Source organism: Echeneis naucrates, chromosome 14, assembly GCF_900963305.1.
Source record: "Echeneis naucrates chromosome 14, fEcheNa1.1, whole genome shotgun sequence".
NCBI classification, from domain to species: domain Eukaryota; kingdom Metazoa; phylum Chordata; class Actinopteri; order Carangiformes; family Echeneidae; genus Echeneis; species Echeneis naucrates.
In genome coordinates this window covers 3217828-3244555 of record NC_042524.1, presented here as the reverse complement: position 1 = coordinate 3244555, position 26728 = coordinate 3217828, and the positions used below count along the sequence as shown (strand labels likewise).

At 44.9% G+C, this 26728-nt stretch overlaps 2 protein-coding genes across 6 annotated transcripts in view; both read left to right on the top strand.

The window, feature by feature from the left end:
- The window catches only part of LOC115054110 (tubulin-specific chaperone cofactor E-like protein), a 10412-nt gene extending 6743 nt beyond the window's left edge, over positions 1 to 3669 (top strand). Inside the window, exon 9 of the mRNA XM_029519135.1 lies at positions 2000 to 3669. Coding sequence (XP_029374995.1) covers positions 2000 to 2345 — 346 coding nt within the window. The 3' untranslated portion in view covers positions 2346 to 3669. The remainder of the gene's footprint in view (positions 1 to 1999) is intronic.
- Positions 3081 to 26728, top strand: tecta (tectorin alpha). Of its 5 annotated transcripts, none has more exons than XM_029519132.1 (26): positions 3081 to 3214; positions 5242 to 5289; positions 8588 to 8730; positions 10983 to 11047; positions 11150 to 11289; positions 11432 to 11719; positions 12469 to 12606; positions 12702 to 12867; positions 12971 to 13383; positions 13679 to 14249; positions 14342 to 14952; positions 15035 to 15605; positions 16241 to 16869; positions 17562 to 18219; positions 19012 to 19211; positions 19784 to 20164; positions 21386 to 21672; positions 22035 to 22315; positions 22455 to 22565; positions 23027 to 23229; positions 23601 to 23764; positions 23889 to 24137; positions 24898 to 25060; positions 25151 to 25235; positions 25385 to 25504; positions 25902 to 26728. In XM_029519132.1, the coding sequence occupies exons 4-26, from the start codon at positions 10984 to 10986 to the stop codon at positions 26003 to 26005; spliced, it is 6597 nt and encodes a 2198-aa protein (XP_029374992.1). In that variant the 5' UTR covers positions 3081 to 3214; positions 5242 to 5289; positions 8588 to 8730; position 10983; the 3' UTR covers positions 26006 to 26728. The 5 variants fall into 5 exon arrangements, 4 of the variants coding, with proteins under 4 accessions (XP_029374992.1, XP_029374991.1, XP_029374993.1 ...); XM_029519131.1 differs by having other exon boundaries at positions 8585 to 8730; XM_029519133.1 differs by lacking the exons at positions 3081 to 3214; positions 5242 to 5289; positions 8588 to 8730 and having other exon boundaries at positions 10930 to 11047.

Sequence of the window (26728 nt, the reverse complement as noted above, 5' to 3'; positions counted from 1 at the left end):
TTTTTTTTTTTTTGTTAATATATACACCAACTCTGACAGTATCAAACCTTGAGTTGAGAAATTGATTTGCTTTCTGAGGTCATGTGAGGCTTGAATATGGTGGAGACAACTCCTGTCAGAGATTCCCGGGTGTCATGTCATGTCATGTCACTGCAACGATCTGCAGGATTTCAGTTAATTTCCCCGCTCTCCATATTCAACCACATGTTGAAGGTCTTGGTTCGGAGCCAGTTTGTCAGGGTAGGTTCGAGGTTAGGGATCACCATGGCTGCTTGTGGGTGTTACAGGGGTGTCGGACACGCTCGGTCAGCACTGAACACACCGCTATCCGCTTTCCTTTTTCGGACTCGGGCTGCAGACCTGCTACCTCGAGAGATCAGAGCGCTGTGGGGAAGGTCACAGCTTCTCAGGTGAACACATCTGACTCTGGCTCACAACTGAAAAACCTATACCAGACTGATGGATGGCCGATACACCTCAACAGAGAGGATGAACAGAGAGTTGTGGAGAATCTGGGAAAAGGGTAGGAGGTTGTGGGACCGGGAAAGAGAAAAATAATGAACAATATGTGTTGGCTGAACAGGAAGGATTAGTTGCAAGGAAAGAGTGAAAGAGACGACTGGCTTGAAGAAATCTGAGTCAGTGTGTTTGGTGTAATAAGTAGAGAAGGACAGAAAAGGGACTGGGCCTGGAAATGGGGATTTTGGGGTTCAATCTACTTTTTAAGCAGGCCGTCTTTCATCTGGAGTCACTAGATGAGCTGGTAAAAGTCATTTAAGATCTTGGACTGAATAGTTTCGTAATTAGCTCCGAAATGTGTCAATTGTGTTGCCGCTTCATTGTCCATTATCGAAGAATGCTGGAAAAGGCAGCTGGAATGCTGGCTTGTTATCGCAGACAGCATTACTTGCCCCATTATACCCTGGTTACCACCTTAAATGAAGCCTTTTAACTAAATGGCCTTTCCTAGAATGGCACTTTGTGCACTGTGGCCCCAGAGGAGAATTCCCAGGGTGGACTGCAGATTTTGGCCGGAAACTCTGGCCAGGGGACTGGCTTTGTGGAGGAGTTTTGGGGAGGGAAGGGAAATTGCTTTGATTGGCCCAGCTGTTAGAGTAGCCCTGAAAGTGAAGGCCTTTTCCCCTGGATTTTATTTAATCGTTCCGAGGTCCTTATCTAAAAAAACTCGTTCCCTCGAGGTGCCTGAGAGCTTTCTCACGGCGAGGAAGAGGCAGAGGCGGCGGCTTTTTTTTTTTTTTTTTTTTCTCTTGAGCACACACAAGGTACATTTACATCCCACCTGTCCGTGTGCTTACTTTAATTTACTTGGAAAAAAGGACAACCTGAACAGAAATGTCAGAAATTTGAGGTGGGAAAGCTGAAGCTATCCAAAAAAAAGGTTTTTAGCTGAATTTAGCTGAAAGTTTCATCCACAACTGGTCGATGGTCTGTGTAACTGTCAGTGATATTACGATGAGGGCTACTGAGCCTGATGCTCATAAAAGGGGTCACTATCTCTGGACGTTTCACAGTTAACTGTTCAAATCAAAATCTGCACATTTGCATCATTTTTATGTGAAAATTTAAACAAAATTGCCCCCAAATTTTGGGACGTAACACTTATTCCCTGTGTATAAAAATGGCAGCTTGTGGTTTTATGGGTGGTTTCACTCACGATTAGTTTTTTGACATTGATCCATTGTTGATGTGTTGCCAGAAGTTGGTGGGAACAGGCTTTAGTGTGCCATATGCCTTTTGCCATTATGATGATACCAAATCTGGCAACCCCAATGTTAGCATAAGACTCCTGGAAGTCTCCGGGGCAGTGTGTGTCTGGGGTTTTATTTGCTATCAGGTTGTACCCCCAGATTATGAGCCAAATTAGCTGTTTCTAACCTTCTTCTTGTCGTCGTCCCTTCAAAGTTTAATGTAATTATTATCAAGAGGACAAAATAACAAAAGTCCTAAATGATCTGACATGAGCCCTGGACTTTCCCAGGTACCACACACTCGTGTCCAAGTACGGTCAGCTGGCCCCGCTCGCGGAAGTGGACCTGAGCCCCCGCTGCACCACGGTGGACGTTCGCTGGGGGGAGAGGGTGGTGGCCGTCAGCCTCCGCCTGGAGCAGACGGTGGGCGACCTGAAGAAGCACCTCAAAGCCCTCCTCCAGCTTCCCAACAACGGCGTCAGGCTGTTCTACATCAACCGGGAGATGTGCTCGGTCTTGGGACCGGAGGAGTTGAAGTGCGGATGCCGGGCCCTCCACTCCTACAGCATCAGAGATGGGGATGAGATTCTGGTAGTGCCCAAAGTCAAAGGCCGCTGCAGCTCCTCACATCTATGAGTCCGTCCTCTAAAGACTAGGACTTAAAGGCTTTTTGATAAGGACGCTTACTGGATACCGAGCTTTGACCTAACTCTTTAAGATCAAAAAGAAGGGTTATATTTTCAGCCTTGAATGTAAAGATCTTTTCTGTCCACCGTATTGAACAAATTTATATGATAGTACACAATAGTGTATTTGCACACAGATGATCCATGTTCACAGAGTTAGTTACTTTGTAACTTGATTGCAATTTACATCTTTTTATGCTTTAAGTGGCTTGAGCTGCGAAAATAATTCATACATCTCATTGATGAAAAATGTTATGCAAATCCGAATGGGGCGGAAGGCATTTTCTGAAAGAAAAGACAGCTGCCATAATTATAATTGAACGCACAAATTGCACATTGGTTTCTAAAGCTAAACCCTGAGTATAATTGGTGTCTGATTGGGATTGAAGGGAATTGTTTATGGCTGTGGTTGAAAGAGGATTCCTGTCTAATCTTCCCCTTAAAAGCGAACACGGTCGGTAAACAACAAAGCTAATCTCAGTTCACTAAATGCCAAGATATCACAGGACCTTTCAACTTGCAGATGCTGGTATTGCCAAGAATTAGTGAATAGGGAAGAGTTTACATTAGCATTTTTACATTTTCATGATCATGACTGACTTTAAGAAGCTCTAATTTTCTAACTTTTGCTCCAGCAGAATCGATTTTCTAATGAGAATCGCTGTGTTCTTCCTGAGCAGTCGACTTCTCATGACTTTGGTTAAATATCCTGGGATAACCCCCGAGCTGGTGCACAAATACCGTGTGTTTGGGATACCACGGAGCACATGGCTGCTGCCCAGTCAAGGCGTCCTGGCAGAAAGACGAGACAAGTCTGAGGTGAGCTCGGGTCTGGGACGGAGAAAAGAAAGGAGTGGCGATGCTCATGTTACTGCTGGTTTTCTGTCCGTCCGGCCCATGAATGGAGCGGCTCTCTCTCCCTGCAGAGGCAGCTGAGAAACGCTGAAGGGCCCGGTCTGCTTGGTAACCGCACACCAGCCGCCGTGTCACGGACACGGCTGCTGCATTTAGCCCAGAATGGGCTCACCCATCAGGCCCGAAGCCCCTCACCCACTCTCACAAAAAACCTGACACTGCTGGTGATGTGAGGTCGTGAACTTTAGCATTGGCTCACACTGGCCAGACTTCCAAAGCAGAAATTTACCTTAATCTCATCTCTAATCTAACAAAAGCAGAATATTCTTCAGAGAGATATTTAATCTACCAAAAAAAAAAAACCCAATAAAATAAAAGGTACAATCTAGATAGAAAAATTATGCAAACGTTGTGCAATATAATCCAGCTACAAACAAGGGCAAGTCATAATCTATTATTACAAAAGAAATCACTATTAAATTTACATTTATGCAAGTTTGAGAGCATTAAGCTCTTTTTTTTTTTTTTTTTGGATTTAGATGAATATGGGACACAAGTTTACACGCCAGCGGAGAAATATGAAAAATATTCCCTACTCTCTCTCTCTCGACCAAGTAATTTCAAATAACCAGAAAAAGACCCGAAGGGTTTTTTCAATAATGCTGTAGCTCCAGCCTCTGCACTGATCGGGGCAGATCGAAGGCTCTAAATGAAAAATGAACAAACTCTGTGTGTTTTGCTCGATGCAACATCTTAACAGGAGCATCACGACTCCAACATCAACTGCCTTTGTTCACAAACAGTGACCCAAGCCGTTCTTCGTCTTCTTTCCTTCAAAGGAAGCAAATGACTTTTAGCTTTGTGATAAGAAATCCTTCTGGAAATGTGCTGAGGTGCTGTCCTGATCGCTCCTCTTTTTGTGTAGTAGATGACTGGAGATCTAATGTTTGATTTTATTTTTTTTGCTTCTTCGTTTTTTGTCTCAACTCTGTTGCATTATATTATATTATGACAAAATGGATACATGAGAAGTAACAGAATGAGCATTTTGTGGTTGGTTTGCATGTTCAGATATTTCTTGATGTGTGATTTCAAAATTTGTGCGTGATGTGTGATTTCAGGGAAACAAGGTCGCTTATGGGCATTTGTAATTTTGACATTTTAAAAAAATATGTCACACTCATCTTCATTCTGCAATAATACCAAATACAAAGATTATGGATTTAAAAAGAAAAAACTATATAATAGTTGCTAATCTGTAATGCAGTTTGCCTTGTGCTTTTAGGTATATGGTGTTTAATTTATATCACGTTGTAGTTTCTTGTGCGTATGTTGACATTTGCATTTGTAAAGTCTTGTTTTTGCTTTCTTGAGCTCTTGATGCCATTTCTACACCTGTACTGTATAATGGTGCTTTCACTTCACTTAAAGAAATAAATTATAATTATTCCACCTCATTACAATGTAATATATATATATATTGTTGTTGTTTTGATCAGGCTGACAACAGGAATATCGATTCAATCCAATAGATTGGATTCTCTTTCCTTTTACTTTTTTTTTTTTTTTTTTACCGCTCTTGCTCCTGCTTGGTCCTATTTGCATTACCAGCGGTCAGCATTGCCTTTTTCACAGACTGTTTGATCTTAAACGTTAAATGATGTTCTATGCTAATTTCATGGCTTTAGCTGGAAGCAGGAAACATAATTTTCCGAGGTTGACATAATTTGTGCGTGTGGAGTAATGCACAACAATGGGCTCATCAAAGGAGCAATTCTACATAGATGAAGTTTATAATACTTGTGGCTTTCACCAGTCTGTTTTCCACAACTGCCCTGATGTAGGATGTGTTAAGGAAGGGGTGCAGCTGATGGAGTTCAGGTACAGCTTTCCGACATGCATCGACTGCTGACTGAGTTGTGCACACAGTTTAAAGCTTTGCATCTGTGTAGATGTTCACAAAAGCACATTTACACTTTCATCTTTCACAGTGTCTTGCGATGGACCTGAACTGGGACGACTTCTGCCTTCTTGCCCTGGTAAGAGTGCATTTACTCAAAGTGGTGCATTGGTGAAGTGTCTTGTTGCTGGATTTTGTGGCCCGTGGTTGTCAGGATTTGATTCTTTTTCTGGACAAATTTACTTGTCATTACTGTTCAAAAAATATGTTCTATTCATAATTGTCAAAGAAAAGACATGTAAATCACCGATTTGTTACACAAACTTTGCAAACATTGCTAAAATTGCTTGCGCTAACTTCCTCTGACTGTGTCAAAGCCCTGATTGAAAGGGAAGGTATGAAGTCAGACAACTCGTGTTACAGGGCAGAATGTACATGTGAGCGGCATCCACAGCTCTGTTTCACAAACTGAATGTTTGGCTGTGAAGAAAATGGGATTCTGCAGATCTTCTCACTTTCTGGCAGTCGAGTTGCATCGGGTCCATTCCATGTGTCAGGCGGTGTTTCGTTTCTGGGGCATTCCCTCTATTTCCCCCGACTCTTCTTTCTCCTCCAGCAGCGTTACTCTGATCTTGTGTGGGATTTCTGTGCCACCCGCCCCCCAACACACCTTCACTTCACACCATGCTGACCTCTACCTTTGCTTCCCTCCTTCTGGTTTTCTTCGGTATCTTTTGGTCTGCTCACCCCGCAGCATTTAGTGCCACCATGTATTTGATGCTTTAGGTTTTTCGTGGAATTTTGTTGTCAAATATTAAATGGACTGACAGAGGATCAATTCCCACCCCGAAAACAGGGCAATGTTTTAACTTAATCCAGTGAAATATATCGACCTCTGTCAGACACTTTTGGACAGACTGTTGTAATCCTGAATAATCCTGAGGATTTTGTTGATCCTCAGACTTTTCTTCTACCACAATGAGGTTGATATTTTGAAGGAAATGCAGCACAATTTCTTTGGTGTTCCACCAACTTTCCTGCTTGTGCCTCCAGCAAATGGGCATTATTTGATTTGGAATGACATAACTCAAACAATAGGGTTTACAATTTACAACTGCAACACGTATAATTGGAGGGCTATTAGACAATCGACACTCATGAAAAACTCATTGTATGAAGTTGTTGTTAGATGTTAGCTAATTCAAAGTCAGACCGGAGATGGAAGACGGGTGCAGTTGCATTGTATCGATCTCGGATACCACCCTCTTGGGTAAAAAGGACCTGGCTGTGCTGTTGGTCCATTGATCTGACCCTGATTTGCCCCATTGCTTTATGAAATGGGACTGAGGGCGGGGGGGCTGAGCGGGGCCTTTTGTGTGCTGAGGTGAAGGAGTCACTGGGGTAAGAAGGTTTGGGTTACTGGAAGGAGGGTCGCCATTGTCAGTGGAAAGGAAGGAAAAGAGGGGCAGGGCAGAGCTAACCGTTGGGCATGAGGGTTGAATTAGAGTGGCCCTCTCTACGGATTAGGTGACTACCAAAGAGCTCAACGGGTATCCAGTCCAGGACCTTCTTTGTGAAGGTCAGGCTTGATGGATTTCTCCAGAACTTGTGATGGTGGATACTTTGAGCCTGTTCCCACACAGTACCGCCCTTCTGCTTGGAAACCTTTGATCCAAGTTTTTTGGTTCCCGTAAACAGATTTAAAATGTCTTGATTGGTTCTAATTGGAACTTCTTGATATAAAATGTTTTTGGATATTGCATTCTTTTAGTGCACGGTTCCAGATCTCCCCCATTTACAGGTCATCCAATCATCAGATGGACGATTTGATATTGTACTGAATTGCAAATGAATGGGTAAAAAAAACAAAACACAAAAAACGAATACTAAATATTAATTTACTTTTTGGTACATTTTGCTACACATTAAAGAATCGCTTGATGTATTATTGACATTGATCAGAACCGCCCCAAGTTCAGAGAAGGTTATCATATCCGATAATGTTTCATTCATTTGAGAGTGTGAGAACTGGGGTGTATCAGCCGCATCTTTTTATACTCCCCACTTCCAAAAACACAACCCGCAGACCAGGAGGATCCCACCTGGCCAGAAGGTCACCTCTAACTGTCGGTTTTCCTGTCCTTCTTTGTGCAACGCTCTCGTTAAGAGTATGTGACCATTTACACAACAAGGCGTGGGAGGTATAAAAGACGCCTCCACAGAGAGCCTTGGTGCTGCTTAATGGGAACCCGGGCCCTGCCCTCAGTCCTGGAGCCTTTCACACGTCTTGCTCCCTGCCTCTCCAATTACTTCCACTGTCCTACAGCAACAAAGACCCAACTGACTGCCCGTTCCTTCCCAGACTCTATCAGTGTGGATCCACCTGAGATTTCCCTTCGCTATCTCTCCACCATCTATGGAAATTAAGTGTCTTGTGTAACCTTGTAAATGAGGTTGGACCTAATTAAAAAAAAAAGGAGGTACACAGTCTCCAAAGTGACTCATGTTAATTCTGTAACTCTACCTACCACAAAGCAAGGTTTTAGACTGTGTGGGTGTTTCTTTTAGGGTTTTTTTTTTTTTTTTTTTTTTGGTCCATAAGTGCCCCAGAGTGAGACTGCACCATTTTGGTGAGTTTGTGCTCAGATGCCCTGAGCTTTTAATGTACTGAGTTCACGCAGTACATTAAAAGCTCAATAGAGGCCTAATCCAAAGGGCAGCGTGTAGGTGGACCTCATTTTATACCCGCCAAGTCACAAATGAATTTGAATGGGGAGAAATTGAGACCAAATGAAACATTACTAAGACGTGAATAAGAATAACTTCTTGGTAATTAAATGTATTCCCCCTCGCCCAAAAAAAAAAGGATATAAAAGGCTCAGTGTTTCCACCGAAGACATTTTATCATCATTTGGCTCACTGCAGGTGTTAATGACAGATCCAGCTCAATAGACTCAGCAGACTCTTTGTACAAAGCATTCCTCTTCTCGTCTCTTTGGGCTTTTTTCCTGTTCCCTCCATCTTTTCCAGTTCTCTGACCTTCTCTCTCTCTCTCTCTCTCTCTCCGTCTTACATGTTGCTGGTTTAACTCCCCTTCTTCCTCAGATTCCTATGCCGTCCCTCCCCTCGCCTTCCCTCTCCTCCCCACCTACCCCCCTTGCCCAGACACTGATCTCAGATTAAGTCGAACACTATCCCAGCTAAAGTTTGCACCTGCTTCCTGAGGCAAAGCTCATTCCACAGCTTCCACGGGAGCTTTTCACTCTAGATGTTTTTCTAAGGACTCCCCTGTTCCAAACACTCAATACAAAACTCTGGATTGTTGTTTCCACTTCTGGTAATCTTGTGGCTTGCTGGAATTGGAACAATTCAAAGGTTTTTTATCTGGAAATCTAACTCCTGCACAAACCCTCTTTTTCTTTTCATCACTTCAGCAGTTATCACCTCCGCTGCCTGTTTTTGCTCCATCCATCACTGTCACCCCCTCTCTGTGGATGGTCCTCCACTGGATGGGACTTTGCTGTGAGGAGGTTGCCAGGTTAGACTATTAAGGTGCTAGATGTCCGTCTTTTGAAGGCAGGTGAGTATACCACTTCTATTTCCTCCCTTATAAGATTTCACACTTTCACAGTGTGGCACCAAGTAACCTGAACTTTCGTCTGAAACATTTTTTTCAATTGCTAAAAACACGGACTTTCCTCTATGTGCAATTCTTCAACTTATTTATTTTTTTAAATTATGTAAATCTCCAAAAGTATTAAGTTTTTTTTGTTTGTTTGTTTTTTTAATCTAGCCGTTTTATGTGTTAAATTGAGCTATTCGTTGTAGTTTGTTTAAGCATGAATATTAAGCATGAGCAGCTAAACCCAACAGTGTTACATCACTATCCAGTATTTGACAAGAGGAAAAATAACAACAATTATTTTGTTTCTTGCCTTTAATCATCCTGAGACATCTAATGTTTATATCAGAACCAATTGTGAAATCTGAACCCCACTAATGTGATATTTCCTTTAACTGGTATTAGAATTAAGCCGGAATTAATACTATTCCATTGTTATTATAAGAGTTTTACTTCAGGTCAGTTATAAATCCAACACAACTTCACAATTTTTAAGCCTCAAATAAAAAATAAAAAAAAAATCAGGAATAAAATAAATTTTATCGAGTGAGTGACTGAACCTGAACTGAACCAGCTGTTACAGATCAGTGCACGACTCCGAAGATAACCACGTCTGCGTCATTTTTGATGTTCCAGAGAGCTTTATCTTAATTGCCTGCTAAAAGGCATCAAGTTAATGCCTGTCAGACGAGGTGGTGAGCTACATGAGTCAAAAGAGCAATTGTGTTAATCTTTTGGTTGACAGTGCATGATGAGGGGTCGATGACATTACAGCAGACCTCTCTCAGCAGTGTCCACTAACTTTGGCTCACCTGAACACAATTTCACGTCAAACTGAATATAATTCACACGTCAACAGAAATGAGACATTAGCAAGAATAATCTAATCAATGTGACATACCTTATATACTGCAGTTTGTTTTTTTTTTTGAATGACTGGTTAATATTTTGAACAAAGATTGTGTGTCGATCTGCCACACTTTGATGATTACACTTTAGCTCCAAGCCTGTTGTTTGTCGAATTACTCTCAACTCACCGGGTCCACTTAATATCTTTTTTAGACCTCTCAGTGCCGTTGAATCCAACTTCAGCTCAACGGACTTACCACTTATTCTTATTTCAAAGGGGTTTCTATTACCATTGTGGTTTATCTGTACATAGAGACTGGAGCAACACACAATGACAACAATACTCAAAAAATAAAGAAAACAAGCTTTGATTTTTACACAGCAAATGTTATATTTTGATCCAAGAAACTACAAGCGTTTATATAATAAGTGTGAAAAACTCCAAAGGTATCAGTACACTAGGCCAGCTAATCCCTTGAGAGATTTTAACTGAACATTATTCTCTTGCAACATTTTTCTTTTAAACAATCTGACCCAGATTTGAAACCTTGGCAGCTAATTCATCACCCAAAAATATTTCAGCTAAATTTGGGATAAGCCAAACGTCGTAGTACAACAGTGGGTGTGATACTGATTGGAACAATAACAGATGACACCGCAGATTGAGAAAGGCTGTACATCTAAAAAGCTCTTAAGGGTTCTGGCAACCAAGTTTGAAAGCTTGATCCTATTTCATGAAATAATCAAATAGAAACTTTTAGGAAGTTGCCGTACGGTGACTGAAAAAATTCTGCCAACTTGGCTGTATAGTCTGCTATGCCGATGGGAGTCATGCCAAAGCAGGGACTGAACAACCCCAAAGGGCCACTGCAAGGACCTTGGCAATTCAAGCCTGCTCACTTAAAGCCATTAGTGCCCCGGTGTTTACGCTCCTTTCCCTTTAGCCAACAGGGCATGGATGGTTCCCAAACAGAAGTGGTAATGAGGTCCTAAGCAGCCTCTCCGCTGCAGACACAGAAACTCTGGAGCAGAGTGGGCCGGTTTGGTCGATCTGCAGGGAGCGAAGCCACAGACAGGCCTGTAGTTCACTGTTGCAGGGTCACATGGGACCGTAAGGAAAATGTGATCCTGACACATTGTTCTGGCACGCATAATGGGGCCTTTTCAGGGCTCCTCGAGGGAGACCTGGGAGCCTGATCTTAAAGAAGAAACATGGCGTTGCTGTGATGGCTCCCCCTCCTCTCTACTTCTGTCCAGTAGCCTTGTTTATGAGAAGCTGTCCTATGACTCATGTTATCCTGGGTTGCCATTCGCCAAACGTTAGTTTAACATGATCTGTTTGTTTGTTTGTTTGTTTGTAGAATGGTCAGGCCAGGCTGTCCAGTCATTCTGCTTCACCTGTTCAGTATCTTTGCCCGGGCAGGAGGTACGCTACAAATGCTGATAGACCCCAATATGAAGTCATACCATAAAGTCATTCTGTCCCATAAAGACATCTGCTATGACTCATGAATTATTCTCGTTTCAGCAAGCGCTCAGGATATCCTGTATCCCTACGGACCCAGCCACAGGGATCTAGAGACCCCCAAGATGGATGATGGGAGTTCTCCTGAAATTACTTTGCTCATTCCCTTTATTTTCTTCAATGTTCCTTATCGTTCCATCTACGTAAGCCTTAAACACACTCTTATGATAGGACATCAGGAGGCTCTGATCCATCAGCCTTAAAATTTTTTATTGCTTATAGCTCATAGCTTATAAATCTATAGTTTACAATGCTAAAACAAAAGCCTGTCTTTTCTGTCCACAGGTCAACAACAATGGTGTGATCTCCTTCAACGTGCAGGTTAGCCAGTTCACACCGGAAGCTTTTCCTCTGAGCGACAGCAGATCGTTTATTGCTCCACTCTGGGCAGATGTGCACAACGGCATCCGTGGAGACGTCTACTACCGAGAGTCCACCGAGCCAGAATTACTGGAGAGGGCGACGCAAGATGTCCGGAAGTACTTCAAAAGCACCCCCACCTTCACCGCCGCCTGGGTCTTCATCGCAACATGGCACCAAGTCACCTTCTATGGAGGAAGCCAGACAACCCCAGTAAAGTCACATAAATATCTTGGGAAAGAATTGGGACATTTAAAAAGGTTTTCAGTGTTTAAAACTAAAAGGAAAAGCCAATATTTTGTTTCAGTGGAAGGGACAAGGAAAATATTCTTCACTCTTGAGGGAACAGTTTAATGTAATTAAGAATGAGAGAGTTGAGATAATTTTTATCTCTGTGTGTGTCATGAAAAGATTTTGTACCAATCCGAGCAGGGGCGAAAACTGCTGGCCTGGCCCTTCCAATTCCAGATTGCTGAACAGAAACCTGTGAAACATCAAAGCACACATTGTCTTTAGTTCCTGTATCTAAATAATTCATATAATACATAATGAATTGTTTCACTGGGAACAATATGCACAGCACTTTCTAGTCTTTTTGCTTTGCTAGGCTAAACGCAGCCTGAACTGACGGTACCTCTATGCAAGACCAGTGAGCATTCATTCTGTTATCAGCCCATCAAGAGTATTTAGTTGTCAAATTACATAAAAGCATCTTATGGAATCTTTATATGAATGTTATACGAATGCTTTTCAGTGTCAGGCAGGCCAGTGAAATACTGTGGGAGTCGATGTGAAGACACTTAAACATCTTTTGTGTTAGAGACACAAAATTGATGCCAATAATATTTCAGAAAAACGTTTCAACGTTGCTCAGTTGTGAATATTTCCTATCTTTTCTTTTTCTTATGACATCTGCAAGAGACCATCTTTATCTCATTTCTTTTTTTTTGGTATGATTAAAGGTGAACACATTCCAGACTATCCTAATATCAGATGGTGTCACATCCTTCACAATGTTCAACTATGGAGAGATCACATGGAGCACCGGGACAGCCAGTGGTGGAGATCCTTTAACGGGGCTGGGTGGGACAACAGCTCAGGTATTCTCCCAGTGGCCCTGAGATGATTTTATGAGTGAGAATGATAATAATGATGTGCGATAATCGTTGGACCTCATGTGGCTCTGCCTTTTCAGGCAGGATTTAACGGTGGAGACATCGGTCACTTCTTCAACCTGCCCGGATCGCGGTCAAACGAGGTAGTGAACATTGAACAGTCGACCAATGTGAATATTCCTGGCCGCTGGTTCTTCCGTGTAGACACCGAACTGATCGATCCTGCCAACGGCTGCAGCTACAATGGCGAGTTCAAATGTTAAACTTCTTAAAATCAGCAAGCATGAGGTCAGTCTGTGAAACTTGGGATTGAAATGACTCTTATCTGTCTTTTCTACATCCTCCTCAGGGCGCTTTTACAGGCGAGGTGAGATATTCTGGCTGTCTGACCAGTGCTCCCAGCGCTGCCGCTGCCTCGACATCGACAACAAGGTCCAGTGCCAGGAATCTCCATGTGGGCAGCTGGAGACCTGCGAGCAGCAGGAAGGAGCCTTTTACTGCCAGCCGACCCGCACCAGCACCTGCGTCGTATTTGGCGACCCCCATTACCACACCTTTGATGGCTTCCTCTATCACTTCCAGGGCACCTGCTCGTACCTGCTGGCTCGGCCCTGCTGGGAGGTCACCGGCCTGCCCTACTTCAGTGTGGAGGCCAAAAATGAAAACCGCGGGGTCGCCTCTGTTTCCTGGCTGAGAGATGTCACAGTGGATGTGTACGGTCACAGGGTGTTGCTACCCAAAGGAAGTTTAGGAACTGTGCAGGTGAGAACGTGCAAGTCAGGGCTCAGCGCAGTATTTGGTTAGTGTGTGTTTATTGTTTGTGCTTTCAAAATCCTGTGATCATCTTAGAGGAGAGGTTTGGATAGTAAACAGATCACTGATTATATCAATGATGCATCTCCTGGGTTTCTTTGTAATGTCCAAATACAAGCCGATCGTTAAAGTGAGAGTTTAAAAAAAAAAAAAAAAAAAAAAGACGAAGAAGGTGTCGACAGTATATATAGAAAAACTGTGTATACAGGTTTCTGTGATCATCCTTTCTCTTTTGTCTCTCAAGGTGGATGGTTTGACAAAGACCTTACCAGTCCAGCTCGAGCTTGGTGCTGTCAGGGTGTATCAGTCTGGTGTTGCCGTTGCTTTGGAAACCGACTTTGGACTCCTGGTAACTTACGATGGCCAGCACTATGCATCCATCTCCCTACCCAGCTCCTACTTCAACAATACTTGCGGCCTTTGTGGTAACTATAACGACGACCCAGCCGATGACCCCGTGCTCCCCGACGGTTCTCTGGCAGAAAGTGTGGTAGAGTTGGGGGGCAGCTGGCGAGCGGAGGACACGGACTGGCGGTGCACTGATGGCTGTGCCCAGAACTGCAGCGTATGTGACCCTCTTTCAGAAGCCTTCTACTTTCGCCCAGATTACTGCGGGCTCATCAACAAAACTGACGGGCCTTTTAGAGACTGCAGAGCTGTAGTGGACCCAACAGCCTTCGTGTATAGCTGTGTGTATGACATGTGCAGCAACAGGGATAACATCACCACACTCTGCCAGGCCATACAGGCCTATGCTCTGGCCTGTCAGGCCCTGGGTGTCACGATACGACCCTGGAGAACACGCACCTTCTGTGGTGAGATTCAGTTTCATGTGTTCACACGCATCTGTTATCCTGCAATTATTTGTGTCACTTGACATTATTCCTTCTTTCCTATTGGCTCTAAGCTTTATCATGTCCAGAGTACAGCCAGTACCAAGTGTGTACAAGTGCCTGCCCAGCCTCCTGCTCAGACCTCACCGCTCCCCTGTATTGTGCCCACCCCTGCACTGAGGGCTGCCAGTGTGACCCCGGTTATGTTCTCAGTGGCAGCCGCTGCGTACAACATGAGGACTGTGGCTGCGAGCACAATGGCCTCTATTACCCCCTCAATTACACTTTCTGGGCAAGCTCCAGTGGTGAAGAAGGTGAATGTACCTTCCGCTGCTCCTGCGGACCTGCAGGGGAAGTCTCCTGCTTCAACGAGTCCTGTAAGGAGGGGGAGGTGTGTGTGGCGGAGGTGGGCCTCCTGGGTTGCTACCCTCGGAGGGAGGGAATGTGCTCGATCACCCAGAACTCGGTGACGTCCTCCTTTGATGGCACCTTCCTGCTGTTCCCAGATGACAGCTCCTACCACCTGCTGAAGCTGTGCAGTGGAGCGCCAGCTAATCTTTCGTCAGTGGAAGTAAAGATAGGCAGACGGCTGGTCAACAAAGGCCCTGATTGGAAAAGACCTGTGGTCGTAAAAGTGTCCAACACTGAAGCTCAGATGGGAGGGACAGATTTTGACACAGTAAAGGTTAGTATTATCTTTGCAAAGCTTTCTTTTCTATTATCAGCCGTTGAATCTCGTTGGTTACGACTCCCTTTTTGTATTCCAGGTGAATGGTGAACAAGTGGCGCTTCCATATGTCCATCCAACAGAGACAATGATGATCTACCGAGTGCCGGGTAACGCCACAGTGGTGGAGTCCCGGGGCCTGATTCGCGTCCACTACGCACGGCAGGGGTTCCTCAACATCTCCCTCTCCACCCTCTTCTACAATCTTACTTGCGGCCTATGCGGTGTCTTCAATAGCAATGCCACCGACGACCTTCGCCTCCCTAACGGACGCCTGGCAGAGTCTACGGAGCAGTTCACAGAAGGCTGGCGTGCCATTGCAGATGACCTCACCTGTAATGGCGACTGTGATGACTTGTATCGCATGTGCACAGATTTACGTCTCTACCAGAGTCCCTGGATGTGTGGCAACATCAATGACCCGGGGAATAGTTCCTTTCTAGCCTGTCATGCCGTGGTAAACCCCTCGCCATTCTTCAGGAACTGCTTATATAACATGTGTGTAAAGGAAGGGAACCGTTCGGCCCTGTGTTCCTCACTGCAGGCGTACGCCAGCGCCTGTCAGGATGCTCAAGTGGGCCTTACGTCCTGGAGGAGTGCCACCAACTGCCGTGAGTACCTGTCACAAAGACTTTGAATGTCTGGCATGTGAGATGATACTCCCAGTAAAAGATATATGAAAATACCTCATCTTGGTAACAAACGAGCTAGTCTACAAAAATCTTTATTTCCATCAATGAAAATAAATCTACAAACTATCAATATTGTTTGAATTTGATAGAAACTACGAAGTTTAGCCAGAATCTCCCAACTTCCTGCTGCTCTCTTTTTTTTTTTTTTTTTTCTTGTCGCACCTTTTGGGCTTATATTTGTCTTTTCAGTGATCTTTATTTCAACTTTGTTTCAACGTTTCAAATAGCTGTGAACGTTTCAACAAACATACACAGCTAGCATTAAACGAAACATTCTCAGATACAGCTGGACAAAAACAATGATAATAATAACAGGAAAATATCGAGTGCATGAATGGGAAACAGAGTTTTGGATATTGCTCTCGGCTTGTTTGAGATTCAGACATCAGGTCCAGGTGACATCCAGTCCAACTTTGGCTGCTAACAAGGACGAAATTAAAAACCTCTCAAAGCCATCATTCACTGCTTCAGGGGACAGAGCTGATGATCAAAACAAAGCTCGATCATGCTGCTAACATGGTTTGGTCTTTGTCTCACTCTCCCTTCTGTCTCAGCTCTTCCCTGTCCAGAGAACAGTCATTTTGATGAGTGCACCAGCGCCTGCCCTCTGACCTGCGCCAGCTTGGATGAGCCCGAGGAGCCCTGTCCTCTGCCATGCCAGGAAGGGTGTCAGTGTGAGGAGGGCTTCGCGCAGCGTGATGGCCTGTGTGTGGCGCGCAGCGACTGTGGCTGCATGAGCCAGGGGCGCCAGCTGGCCACCAATCAGACTTTCTGGACGGACTGGGAGTGCCGGGAGCGCTGCTACTGCAACGGCTCCGACAACAGCGTATACTGTCAGCTGACACCCTGTCACCCCGAGGAGTACTGCCAGGAGACCGACGGCCTGTATTTCTGCCAGCCGCGCACAGAGGCCCTGTGTGTGGCCGCTGGTTATGGACACTTCCTGCCTTTCGGTGATGTACCATTTGAGCTGCAGAGCTCCTGCACCCTCAGGATGGCCACCACCACCTGCGGGAGAGAGAACGGAGACCGTGCAGCCATCGCTGGAACTTTTCCTCAATTCAAACTGGCAGTTCGTAACGAGGAAAGAGACACAGGCCAGGCAATTTGGGTGAGGGGCTTTGTACTGGAGGTCTATGAATACGAGATTGAAGTCTCTCGAACCTACAAAAACACTGTTACGGTAAGTGCATGAACTGTTCCTCCGCAAACAAGGTTAACTTAATGGAGGAGAACCGAGTGAAACGTTTTATTACTTTGGTGTTGAGCTCTATGAGTTTGTACAATTTGGTGCAGATCCAGATAATAACCTGGATGTGACAGATGTGAGAGTAAATGTGGCAGAAGTAGAGTAAATGCTCTACTGAGTGTCATTCTAGCTAAGATATATAATTTAAGAGAGTTTCTTTTCTTTCTTTCTTTTTTTTTTTTTTTTACATGACCTGTGAAGGTCAAAGTTGTAGTTTTGGTTTTTGTTTTTTATGTGAGGACATTTCTAATCAAGCTGATAGGATAACCAGGCGGAGGGTAAAATTCCTCTTTGATTGGCTTAAGGTGGATTGAATTTCAATGGGCATCTTTTATCAGGCTGGAATTGGCTCAGACAAAACGCTGACCCTGAGTGACATTTGGAGCGTGTTCACAAACTGCCGAAGAGATCTGAGCGGGAACAGAAATGACACACACACACACACACATTTTTTCTCAATCTTAGGGAGTCTTTTTCTCTTGCTATCAATTCAATTATATGAGGAATAATTTTCCTGTTATCCAGTGGTGCTCTGGGTTTTCCCCCCATAGTTTGAAAATGTGCAGGGGATTTTAAGGTAAATCTGTGAAACTGGAGCCCGTTTTATTGATTCTGTCTTCACTCAGGTGAATAAGGAGCGTTTGTACCTTCCACTGAAGCTGGGCCCATCTAAGGTCAACATCTTCACCTTGGGCATGCAGCTCATTCTGGAGACAGACTTTGGCCTGAAGGTGGCCTTTGACTGGAGCACGCTCCTCCTGCTGACTTTGCCCCGCGACCTCTACAACGCCTCCTGCGGCCTTTGCCAGGGCATGCCCTTATCCCCCCCCACCCTCACCACCGCTGACTGGGGCATGGCCTGGGCAGAGAGGGACACCTTCTGCCAGGTGGGTTGTGGAGACTCCTGCCCACGCTGCGGCCTGGCAGAGAAAACCGTGCAAATGGAAGCTCCTCTCATGCTGGTCGACGGCACCATGAATGTGGACGGCGACAACGGGGTGAACGAGGTCAGCACAGGCATACGCTTCCACCTCGGAGATGGGCTGTACGTGTTTGTGGAGCCCGAGGCGGTGAGGCTGTGCGGCTTGATTGTGGATCGAGGGGGCGTGTTTGCACGCTGCCACAGCAAGGTGGCACCAGCCTTCTTTTATCAAAGCTGCCTGCAGGACACCTGCTTGGACCAGGGAGCCCAGGACACAATCTGTAACTGGCTGCAGATCTACGCCAGCACCTGTCAGACCCAAGGAGTGCCGGTTACCGGCTGGAGGAGCGACACACCATGTGGTGAGTCCAGCCTCACAGTAGCTGCGTGTGCAGTGGACCTCCTTGGTTTGTATACGTTTGTGGTACTTACACGTTTGGATAGTTTTTGTCTATCCGTCCTTTATAATACATTACAGGTGAATTAGACACCTTATTGCTTCTCACACTGATTGGATGACCTCAGTTACTGTGAATCATCTGCAGAACAGCCGATCAGCAGTTTTTGTGGAGGGCTGTTTCATTGAAGAGCTAATGACAGTAAAAAGTGGGGATAATTCACAGTTAGACGTTTGTCTGGCAAAATATGATGAGCTGAATCTTTCAATGTGATTAAGTTTATATATATATATTATTTATTTAATCAGAAAGTCACATTGAGATCCAGACCAGATTGTCAAGCGACTAAAGGACAAAGACGTATAAATATGAGAAATGTTTAGTTTATATGTACAATCATATATATATATATATTAATATAAATACTGGGTATATATTTAAATCAGGATGGATGAAATGACAAAAATGTGATAATTAGTCAGCTTTAGAGGGTGGTTGTGTTTTTTTGGGGTTTTTTTTCCCACAAATGGGAGAATGAGTCCACTGTCGCTGCTGTGGAGCTGCACGAGCTCGAAATGTGGACAAATGAGTGTCCCTTCAAATATTGTCCACAAATATTTCCCCTTGAAAAATCAACACTTGTTAACACTGGAACATTTCCTGTTAGTGTGTGTGTGTGTGTGTGTGTGCGTGCATGCATGCACTGTGCTCAGTGTAATCATTAGCTAATGTCTTTGCCAACCTGTCTTCTCCCAGTCCAGAGCTGCCCCCCCAACAGCCATTACTCCAGCTGCATGTCGGTCTGCCCGCCCCAGTGCGCTCCTGCCCGGGGCCAGAGGGACTGCGGCCAGGACTGCGTGGAGGGCTGCCAGTGCGACCAGGGATATGTGCTCAACGGCAAGACCTGCATCCTGCCTCAAAACTGTGGCTGCTACACCGACGGCAAGTACTATGAGGTCAGTGTGGCATCCGGTGCTACGTGGAAATTTATTTTTTTTTTTTCCATCTGCCCATCAGATTCATTGCTGCTGGAGTCACTCCCATATGTGCCAGGTCACAAAGTTAATTAACAACAGGTCAAGTTTCTTTCAGTTTTAAGTGAGCTGGGCACATTTTGCACAAATATGATGTTTGACTGAGTTTTAACAAGGCTCTAATTTAACTAATTAAATAAAATATAGAATGTGTATGGAAGAAGAAATATTGTTTTCAGATTTTAGTCTCTACAGATGGCCCTTGATGCTAACGTCACATTTTTCAAAGTTGTATTTGCATAAAGGAATATTTTATTCATTGTAGTTGTCAGCTGCAACTAATGACTTTTTCCTGTTATAGATAAGTTTTTGTTGTTGTTGTTGTTTTTGGCTCTTCTAATAAATCAATTCATCATTCAGGCTGGAGAATGTCAGGAAAATTAGCCATCACAGTTTCATCTGTAGTTTGGTTTCCCTCCTCCTTATATACACAGTAAAAATCCTGTTCTGTCAGTCTACTAATCGGTTCAATTAATAAACGGCAACCTTTGTAGCCCAAACAGCTGTTTTGGAACAGCGACTGCACCAAACGCTGCCAGTGCATCGGACGAAACCTGATCCAGTGCGACCCAAGGCGCTGTAAGGCAGAGGAGGAGTGCACCCTGCGCCACGGGGTGAGGGGCTGCTTCGCCCGGCGGTCCCAGCACTGCGTGGCATCGGGCGGCGGCGTCTTCAGGACCTTCGACGGGGCGTCGCTGAGGCTCCCGGCCTCTTGCTCGTTTGTCTTGTCCACCAACTGCCACAAGCTTCCCGACCTCTCTTTCCAGCTCATCGCAAACTTTGACAAGTGGAGCACGCCCAACCTCACCACCATCTCTCACGTCTACCTGTACATCAACGAGGAGAACATCCTCATCTCTGGCAGCACGGTCAAGGTGAGTCCAAGCACGGGACCATAGCGGGAACAACTGGTGATCACTGGCATTGTTCCTTTTATATATTCAGTTGCAATAACAGCTTAAATCGTCTGAAATATTAAAGCTTCACAAGTCAATATTTTATATCAGTGATGAGTCGCTGAATTACATGTAATTCAAAGAGTCATTGCTCCGGACGGCCTGGCTTTCGTCTTTTCAGTTCCCCTCAGCTCTAAAGAGCCACAGAGCATCTCTCAGTTCATTGTTTCGGGTTTATCTCCTGCTGTTGTTTCAATATTGTTGTTTGCTCCCGTTAACTCCAGGCTGCTCTTATCAAAAAGCTGGATTTAACAGATAAGGGGATGCTATATTATTTTCTTCTTGCACACATCACCCCTCCTGCTTTGATAGGCCCATGATTGCTATTTGGAGATCTATTATTTGACTTTCCTCTGGCTTTCTGCCGTCCGCCATCAAAGACGCCTTTATCAGACCTCTCCCCGAGAAACCAAACAAAGTGACCCACTTGAAATCTCCCTTTTCTTACTTGAAAGAGTTCTCCCTGTCCAACTTACCAATTACCATTGCACTAATAGTCTGTTAGATATCCTCCAGTTCTGGCTTTAGACCACATCATTCTACTGAACGCCCACACAGAGGTAGTTAATGCCCCGCTGAGTGCCTCTAACTGCGGCTGCCAGTGAGTCTTAATCCTGTTTGATCTGAATGAGCCTTTGACTGAAACATTTTTTTTAAAGATCTCAGTGTTGCATCGAAGTGGCTGGGGTCAAATTCACCAGAGTACCAAAGTGTAATTACAGTTTAGATTGCCACAATCTTGGCTGGCGGCTGTCCCATTTCTTTTCTGTCATGTGCTCAGGGTCATCTTGTGAGATTAACTGAGCTCAGTTTATGCAAATCTGCCTCTTGATTCGAGATCTAATGGGAGAGGAGGAGCTTTCTGCTCCCCAAAATGGCCTCAAACATTCTTCTTCTGATTATCACACATCTTAGGCTTTAAAAGGTCTGAAGAAAAGGCAATAAATATAGTTTTTGCTATTATTATTATTACTGTCTTTACAACAGCTCTCAGAGGTATATAACACTAATTCTGTTCTCATTTCACAAATTTTTGGGTGAGATCTGAGAAAGTATGAATTTAATACATAAAGATGTGTTGATGTTGGTCATCGAAGAAAAGTGATTGACATGAATTCAAAACAAATTGTGTCTTTCCAGGTCAACGGCACTCCGGTATCTGTGCCGTTTCTGACGGGGCTGATGACACGTCTGTCTACATCCGAAGGTTTCATCGTCATCGACACGCCCCTGGACATCCAGGTCCGATACAACCGCTTCAACACGCTCAGCATCACCATGGGCCAGCGGCTTCAGAACAAGGTGTGCGGCCTTTGTGGGAATTTCAACGGAGACCCCAGCGACGACTACATCACCTCAAGAGGCAAGCCAGCTGTCAGCGCCCTGGAGCTGGCCCAGAGCTGGAAGACCAACGGTATGCAGAACAGGTAGGTCTGAACACAGGCACAAAAATTTAACAGACTTTCAGACGATTGGCAGCTAGTGAGGAAATACTGGTGGTGGTGAGCCTGGAGAAGTTGCGATTTGGATTCATGCCTCTGTTCATCAGATGTGAATTCATCCGTCCGGTTGAACATTTGGGGAACGTTTCTGGATTTCTTTGCATTGATGAGTTTGACTTGACCATTTATGGTTGAACAGGCACAAAACCTGCAGGAACAGTCCACCAATTGAAGTTTTTAGTTCTAGTTCTTATTGACACGAGTTCAGGCATGCTGCCAGCGCCAAGCAGCACAAACAGTGCCTGCAGACTGAAGGTGGCGGGTTGACGTCCCTCTTTTCCTTCTAGCTGCGATGAGACCCAGTACGTGGCGCTGGCGCAGTCTTGTGACAACACAGCAGTGCTGACGCTGCAAGGCGAGGACGCCTGTCAGAAGCTGACCCAGCTGAAGGGCTTCTTCCAGCCGTGCCACGGCCTGCTGGACCCGAGGCCTTTCTATCAGTCGTGCTACCTGGACGGCTGCTACAATCACCGGAAGGCTCAGGTCTGCGGCTCGCTGGCTGCCTACGCCGAGGCCTGCCGCTCCTTGGGCACCCTCACCACCAAGTGGATCACACAAGAGAACTGCTGTAAGGGCACCGCGAGACGCTCAGCGTTTTTTTTTTGTTTTGTGTTTTTCTTCGCCTGCTCTCTCGGCATACTGTGCATGCGTGTTGGATGGAGCCTTGTGCGAGTGACAGTTAACATTGTGTGTGGACCTGTCTTTAGCAGAATGGATCTACGACCCCTGTGCAGGAGAGATCTGCACAAACTTCACCTGCGAGCTGGAGAACGGAGGTGACCTGTGCGGCTGTCCTGAATTACCCACCAGCACCGGAGGTGAGCACGTCATGACACCGACGTGATGCCGTCCACATTCAGCGGCTGTCCCGTCTCCTCTGACATGATCATGTTTTGAATCGTTGAATAGAATCACACTGATGCAGGAATAATTGTTTTTAAAATACTTTTGAAATTTTAAATCATAACAATAATTGCAGATACTACTGAGAGCTGAAGAAATCTGATCACCATGTTCTGATGTCTACCTTTTTTTTACACAGATATGTGACATAAAAAACATTTTTCTTCAGGAGTATGATGTGGTATGAAGACTTATGTAGTATAATATGTATAAACATCTTTTCTCAACAGATGCAAGTCGTCACAACACAACCAAATGCAAACACTAATTTAATCTGTGGAAATAATTTTTGACTAAACAGATCGGCAGCTTTGTTATCACAGTATAAACGTGAGGAATAATGTTGTGAACCTGCACGGATGTTGGCCTGTGGCAGGTGACGATGACATCATCCAGGCGGAGGTGACCTGTAAACATGCACAGATGGAGGTTTCCATCTCCAAGTGTAAGCTCTTCCAGCTGGGCTTCGAACGCGAGGACGTCCGAATCAACGACGAGCACTGCGCCGGCATCGAAGGGGAGGACTTCATCTCCTTCCAGATCAACAACACCAAAGGGCACTGCGGTTCCATCGTCCAGGTCAGTGAGCTGACGTCTGATTCCTGGACCACTTTTGTCTACATTCAACCCCTCCCTCTGCTTTATGCTAAGCTAGGCTAATTTGTTCCAGACTCCAGCTCTGGAGTCGATGCACAGAAATGAGAATGATATTGATCGTTTCATCTGAGCGGCGAAGCAAATATGCATTTCCTAGAATGTCAATGTAACTTGGAGGCACCTTTGTAGAGTGAATACCACACTTTGTCTGTCTCATTGTCACTGTCTGAATGATAAAACAAAAAAAACCAACTGTACTGTGAAATTCGAGTTATGCAAGTGATGTGTGGACTTAGTGTTTATTATTCAAGCAGTTGGTGTGTGTAATAAACATCCCGTCATCCTCCTGACAGTCCAACGGCACACACATCATGTACAAAAACACCGTCTGGATCGAGAGTGTGAACAACACCGGTAACATCATCACCAGGGACCGGACCATCAACGTGGAGTTTTCCTGCGCCTACGAACTGGACCTGAAGATCTCACTGGAGACCGTCCTCAAACCCATGCTCAGGTCAGACAGGCTGGCTTCAGAGAAAACAAAAAGTCACAGCCAGGACAGCTGACGGCCCCTCTAAACACTTTTTTTTTTTTGTTGTTGTTGTTCTTCCTCTTCTTCTCTTCTCCCCGTGCTCTAGTGTGATTAACCTCACCTTACCGACCCAGGAAGGAAACTTCATCACCAAGATGGCTCTGTATAAGAACTCTTCCTACCGGCATCCGTACAGGGAGGGGGAGGTGGTGCTCAGCACGAGGGACATCCTGTTCGTGGGCGTCTTCGTGGAGGGGGCAGATGAAAATCAGCTGATCCTCATTGTGAATATGTGCTGGGCCACGCCGTCCCGCTACAGCAGCGACAGGCTCCGCTACATCATCATAGAGCGGGGGTAGGTGGGGGCGGAGTTTCAGCTACCACACGTTTATCACACAAAGCAGCACGCACACAATTTCTACGGCTCCATTTTAACGTAAGTTCAAATATCAAATATATTGGATTTTTCGATGATTTACATAACAGATCAGATGCAGTTCCTCCAGTTTTTGCCTGTTAAATCACCTCACCAATTTACTTCTAATCAAAAATATTACCTACCAACACTGGCCAGTCGATTAACAGGCTGATCCGCTGCTTTGTTTGCACACTGCAAGAACCTACACCATAAAACAAGCTGACAGACTCGTCAGCTTTATCTTAAATTCACTCAAAACTTTACGTAATTGAGCAGCAAATGGGAATTTCATTCACCTCGTTATTTTGTGCCATAATTTACAGAATGTGTCCGATAACTTTGAGGTAAAGATCGCTGAAACACAAAGCGCTGGACTGTGGAAATGAAGATGGGATGTCTCGGTCAATTTTAATGCCCCACTCTGGGGAATCCATCTTTAGGTGCTGGAAACATTTATGGTGCACATTCAGGCAAAACTGGAGATCACTGGAGCCAAAAATTGCCTTTATCCCGTCATCTAACAGTTAAACACTACAACCCACCGGCAGTGGCGAAATACAACGATTCAGCAGCTTTGAAACTTCTTTATAGCTTGTTTTTTTTGTTTGTTTTTTAAATCATATGCAGCCAAGCCTGATGGATGTAGTGTAGCTTCACAGCACGAACATGTGTCTCTTTGGCGTCCGGCTCTCACCAGGTGTCCGAACATTAAGGACAACACCATCGGCATGGCGGAGAACGGAGTGTCCCTCACCTGTCGCTTCCACGTCACCGTCTTCAAGTTCATCGGGGACTACGACGAGGTCCACCTCCACTGTGACGTCTCCCTGTGCGACTCAGACACGAACGCCTGCAAAGTGGTGAGCGACTCGAAAAAAGACGCCGTTTGAAATCAGAGTCCCAATAAAACAAATGTGTGCTCTGTTAACGGGCTTCTGTTGTGCGTCCAGAACTGCCCGCACAAGAGGAGGATGTATTCAGACAACAGCGAGCACAAAGAGCACATCCTGTCCGTGGGGCCCATCAGACGTAGAGGTAAGGATGGTCTCGCTGAGAGACAAAGATCAGGGGCGATGCTGCCAGACTTCACTGTGGAAGTCTGTTCTCATCTGTTCCAGGACTTTTTAAAGCTATAGAGTCACCTTCTTCAGAACTTTAGTGACTCTTATGTCGCGTCCTCTCAGAGTCCGACTGGTGTGAGGACAACAACGGAGGCTGTGAGCAGATCTGCACCAGCAGGGGAACTGGTCCGGTCTGCAGCTGTGTGACTGGGATGCTGCAACGAGACGGGAAAAGCTGCCGGAGTAAGAACCACACAAACACACGCACACACACAGGTTCATGGACAGGGGAATCAGTTTTATCGTCTATAAATCAGGTTTAAATAATTCAGAGCAGTGTTGGAAACATATCCTAGCAGGTTTCATCTTCACCAAATTTACCAGCTACAGTGAACGCACCTGCAAAAATAGTGAATCGATGACTAATATAATGATTATGAATAAAACACAATATGTTTTCTTAAATAAAGCCAGTAAATCACTTTGAATTTGAGCTTTAGAGAGTTTTACAACAACATTAATAAAGTGGTAAAATGGTATTAGCACAAAAATTAGCACCTCAGACAGTTTGGCCAAAAAACATCCACAATAAATCTAAATGCATCAAACTCTGAAGTAGCTTCCTCTCTTCTTTTCCCAGCTGTGAGCTCCAGCTGTCGGGTTGCACCTCTGGCTCCTCTGCTGATTGCCGGGGCTGCCATCTCCATGTTCCTGCCTCGTTTTCAGGCTCCTCTCATTTCCTAACGAAGGCAACAGACAGAACTGATCACACACGTAAAAGACTTGAACGTGCACAGATGTAAAAGCAGTGATTAGCCGTTAGATCGGAAAAAAATTTAGACGAGAGTACGTACCCGCTTTTTGAAACATGTGGATGGTCGTCATGCTGAAACTCATGAGTTCCTCCTCTCCACTTTACATTGTTGGACTCTCCAGCTCCATTTCCTCCATTATTTGCAGAGACACACTCACACCTCATCGTATATTGTCAGTCAGTAAAAGCCGCTGTGTGTAGACTTTGATCGTAACATCCTCCAGTTGGTCTAGTGGTTCGATGTTCTCAGATGACGCCAAAGAAAATGTTCTAATCTTCAGTGTAAGTGGAGTTAAATGTACATTTTAACGTGAAGTAACTAAAACCATGTGGTTCTAATGAAATAAAAATGAGAAAGGGGCTGTGAACCTGGGACGGTGATGTGCAGGAGAAGCTTTGGATGGCTGTCGATTCCCCCCCCCCGCTCTCTTTCTGTACTTTCCTCACATTTTCTTTCTGAGAGAACGACCTAAGACATAAGAGGCTGTGATGTCATTGCACTACTCGGACAGTATCAACATAAATTTATGACGGCACTCCCTCAGAAAGTCAGATTTAAATATTGCAACAGTAACTACAAAAAAAAAACTTTAAATCTAAGAAATGCATGAATGTGCATGCATATCCAGCAATAGTTAATTCCCCGTTACAGA

Coding starts and splice junctions, on each gene's coding strand:
- tecta (XM_029519132.1), top strand. CDS start 10,984: ATGGTCAGGCCAGGCTGTCCAGTCATTCTGCTTCACCTGTTCAGTATC. Junction 20,165..21,385: donor TCTCTGGCAGCACGGTCAAG/GTGAGTCCAAGC, acceptor GTGTCTTTCCAG/GTCAACGGCACTCCGGTATC. Junction 25,236..25,384: donor GGGGCCCATCAGACGTAGAG/GTAAGGATGGTC, acceptor GCGTCCTCTCAG/AGTCCGACTGGTGTGAGGAC.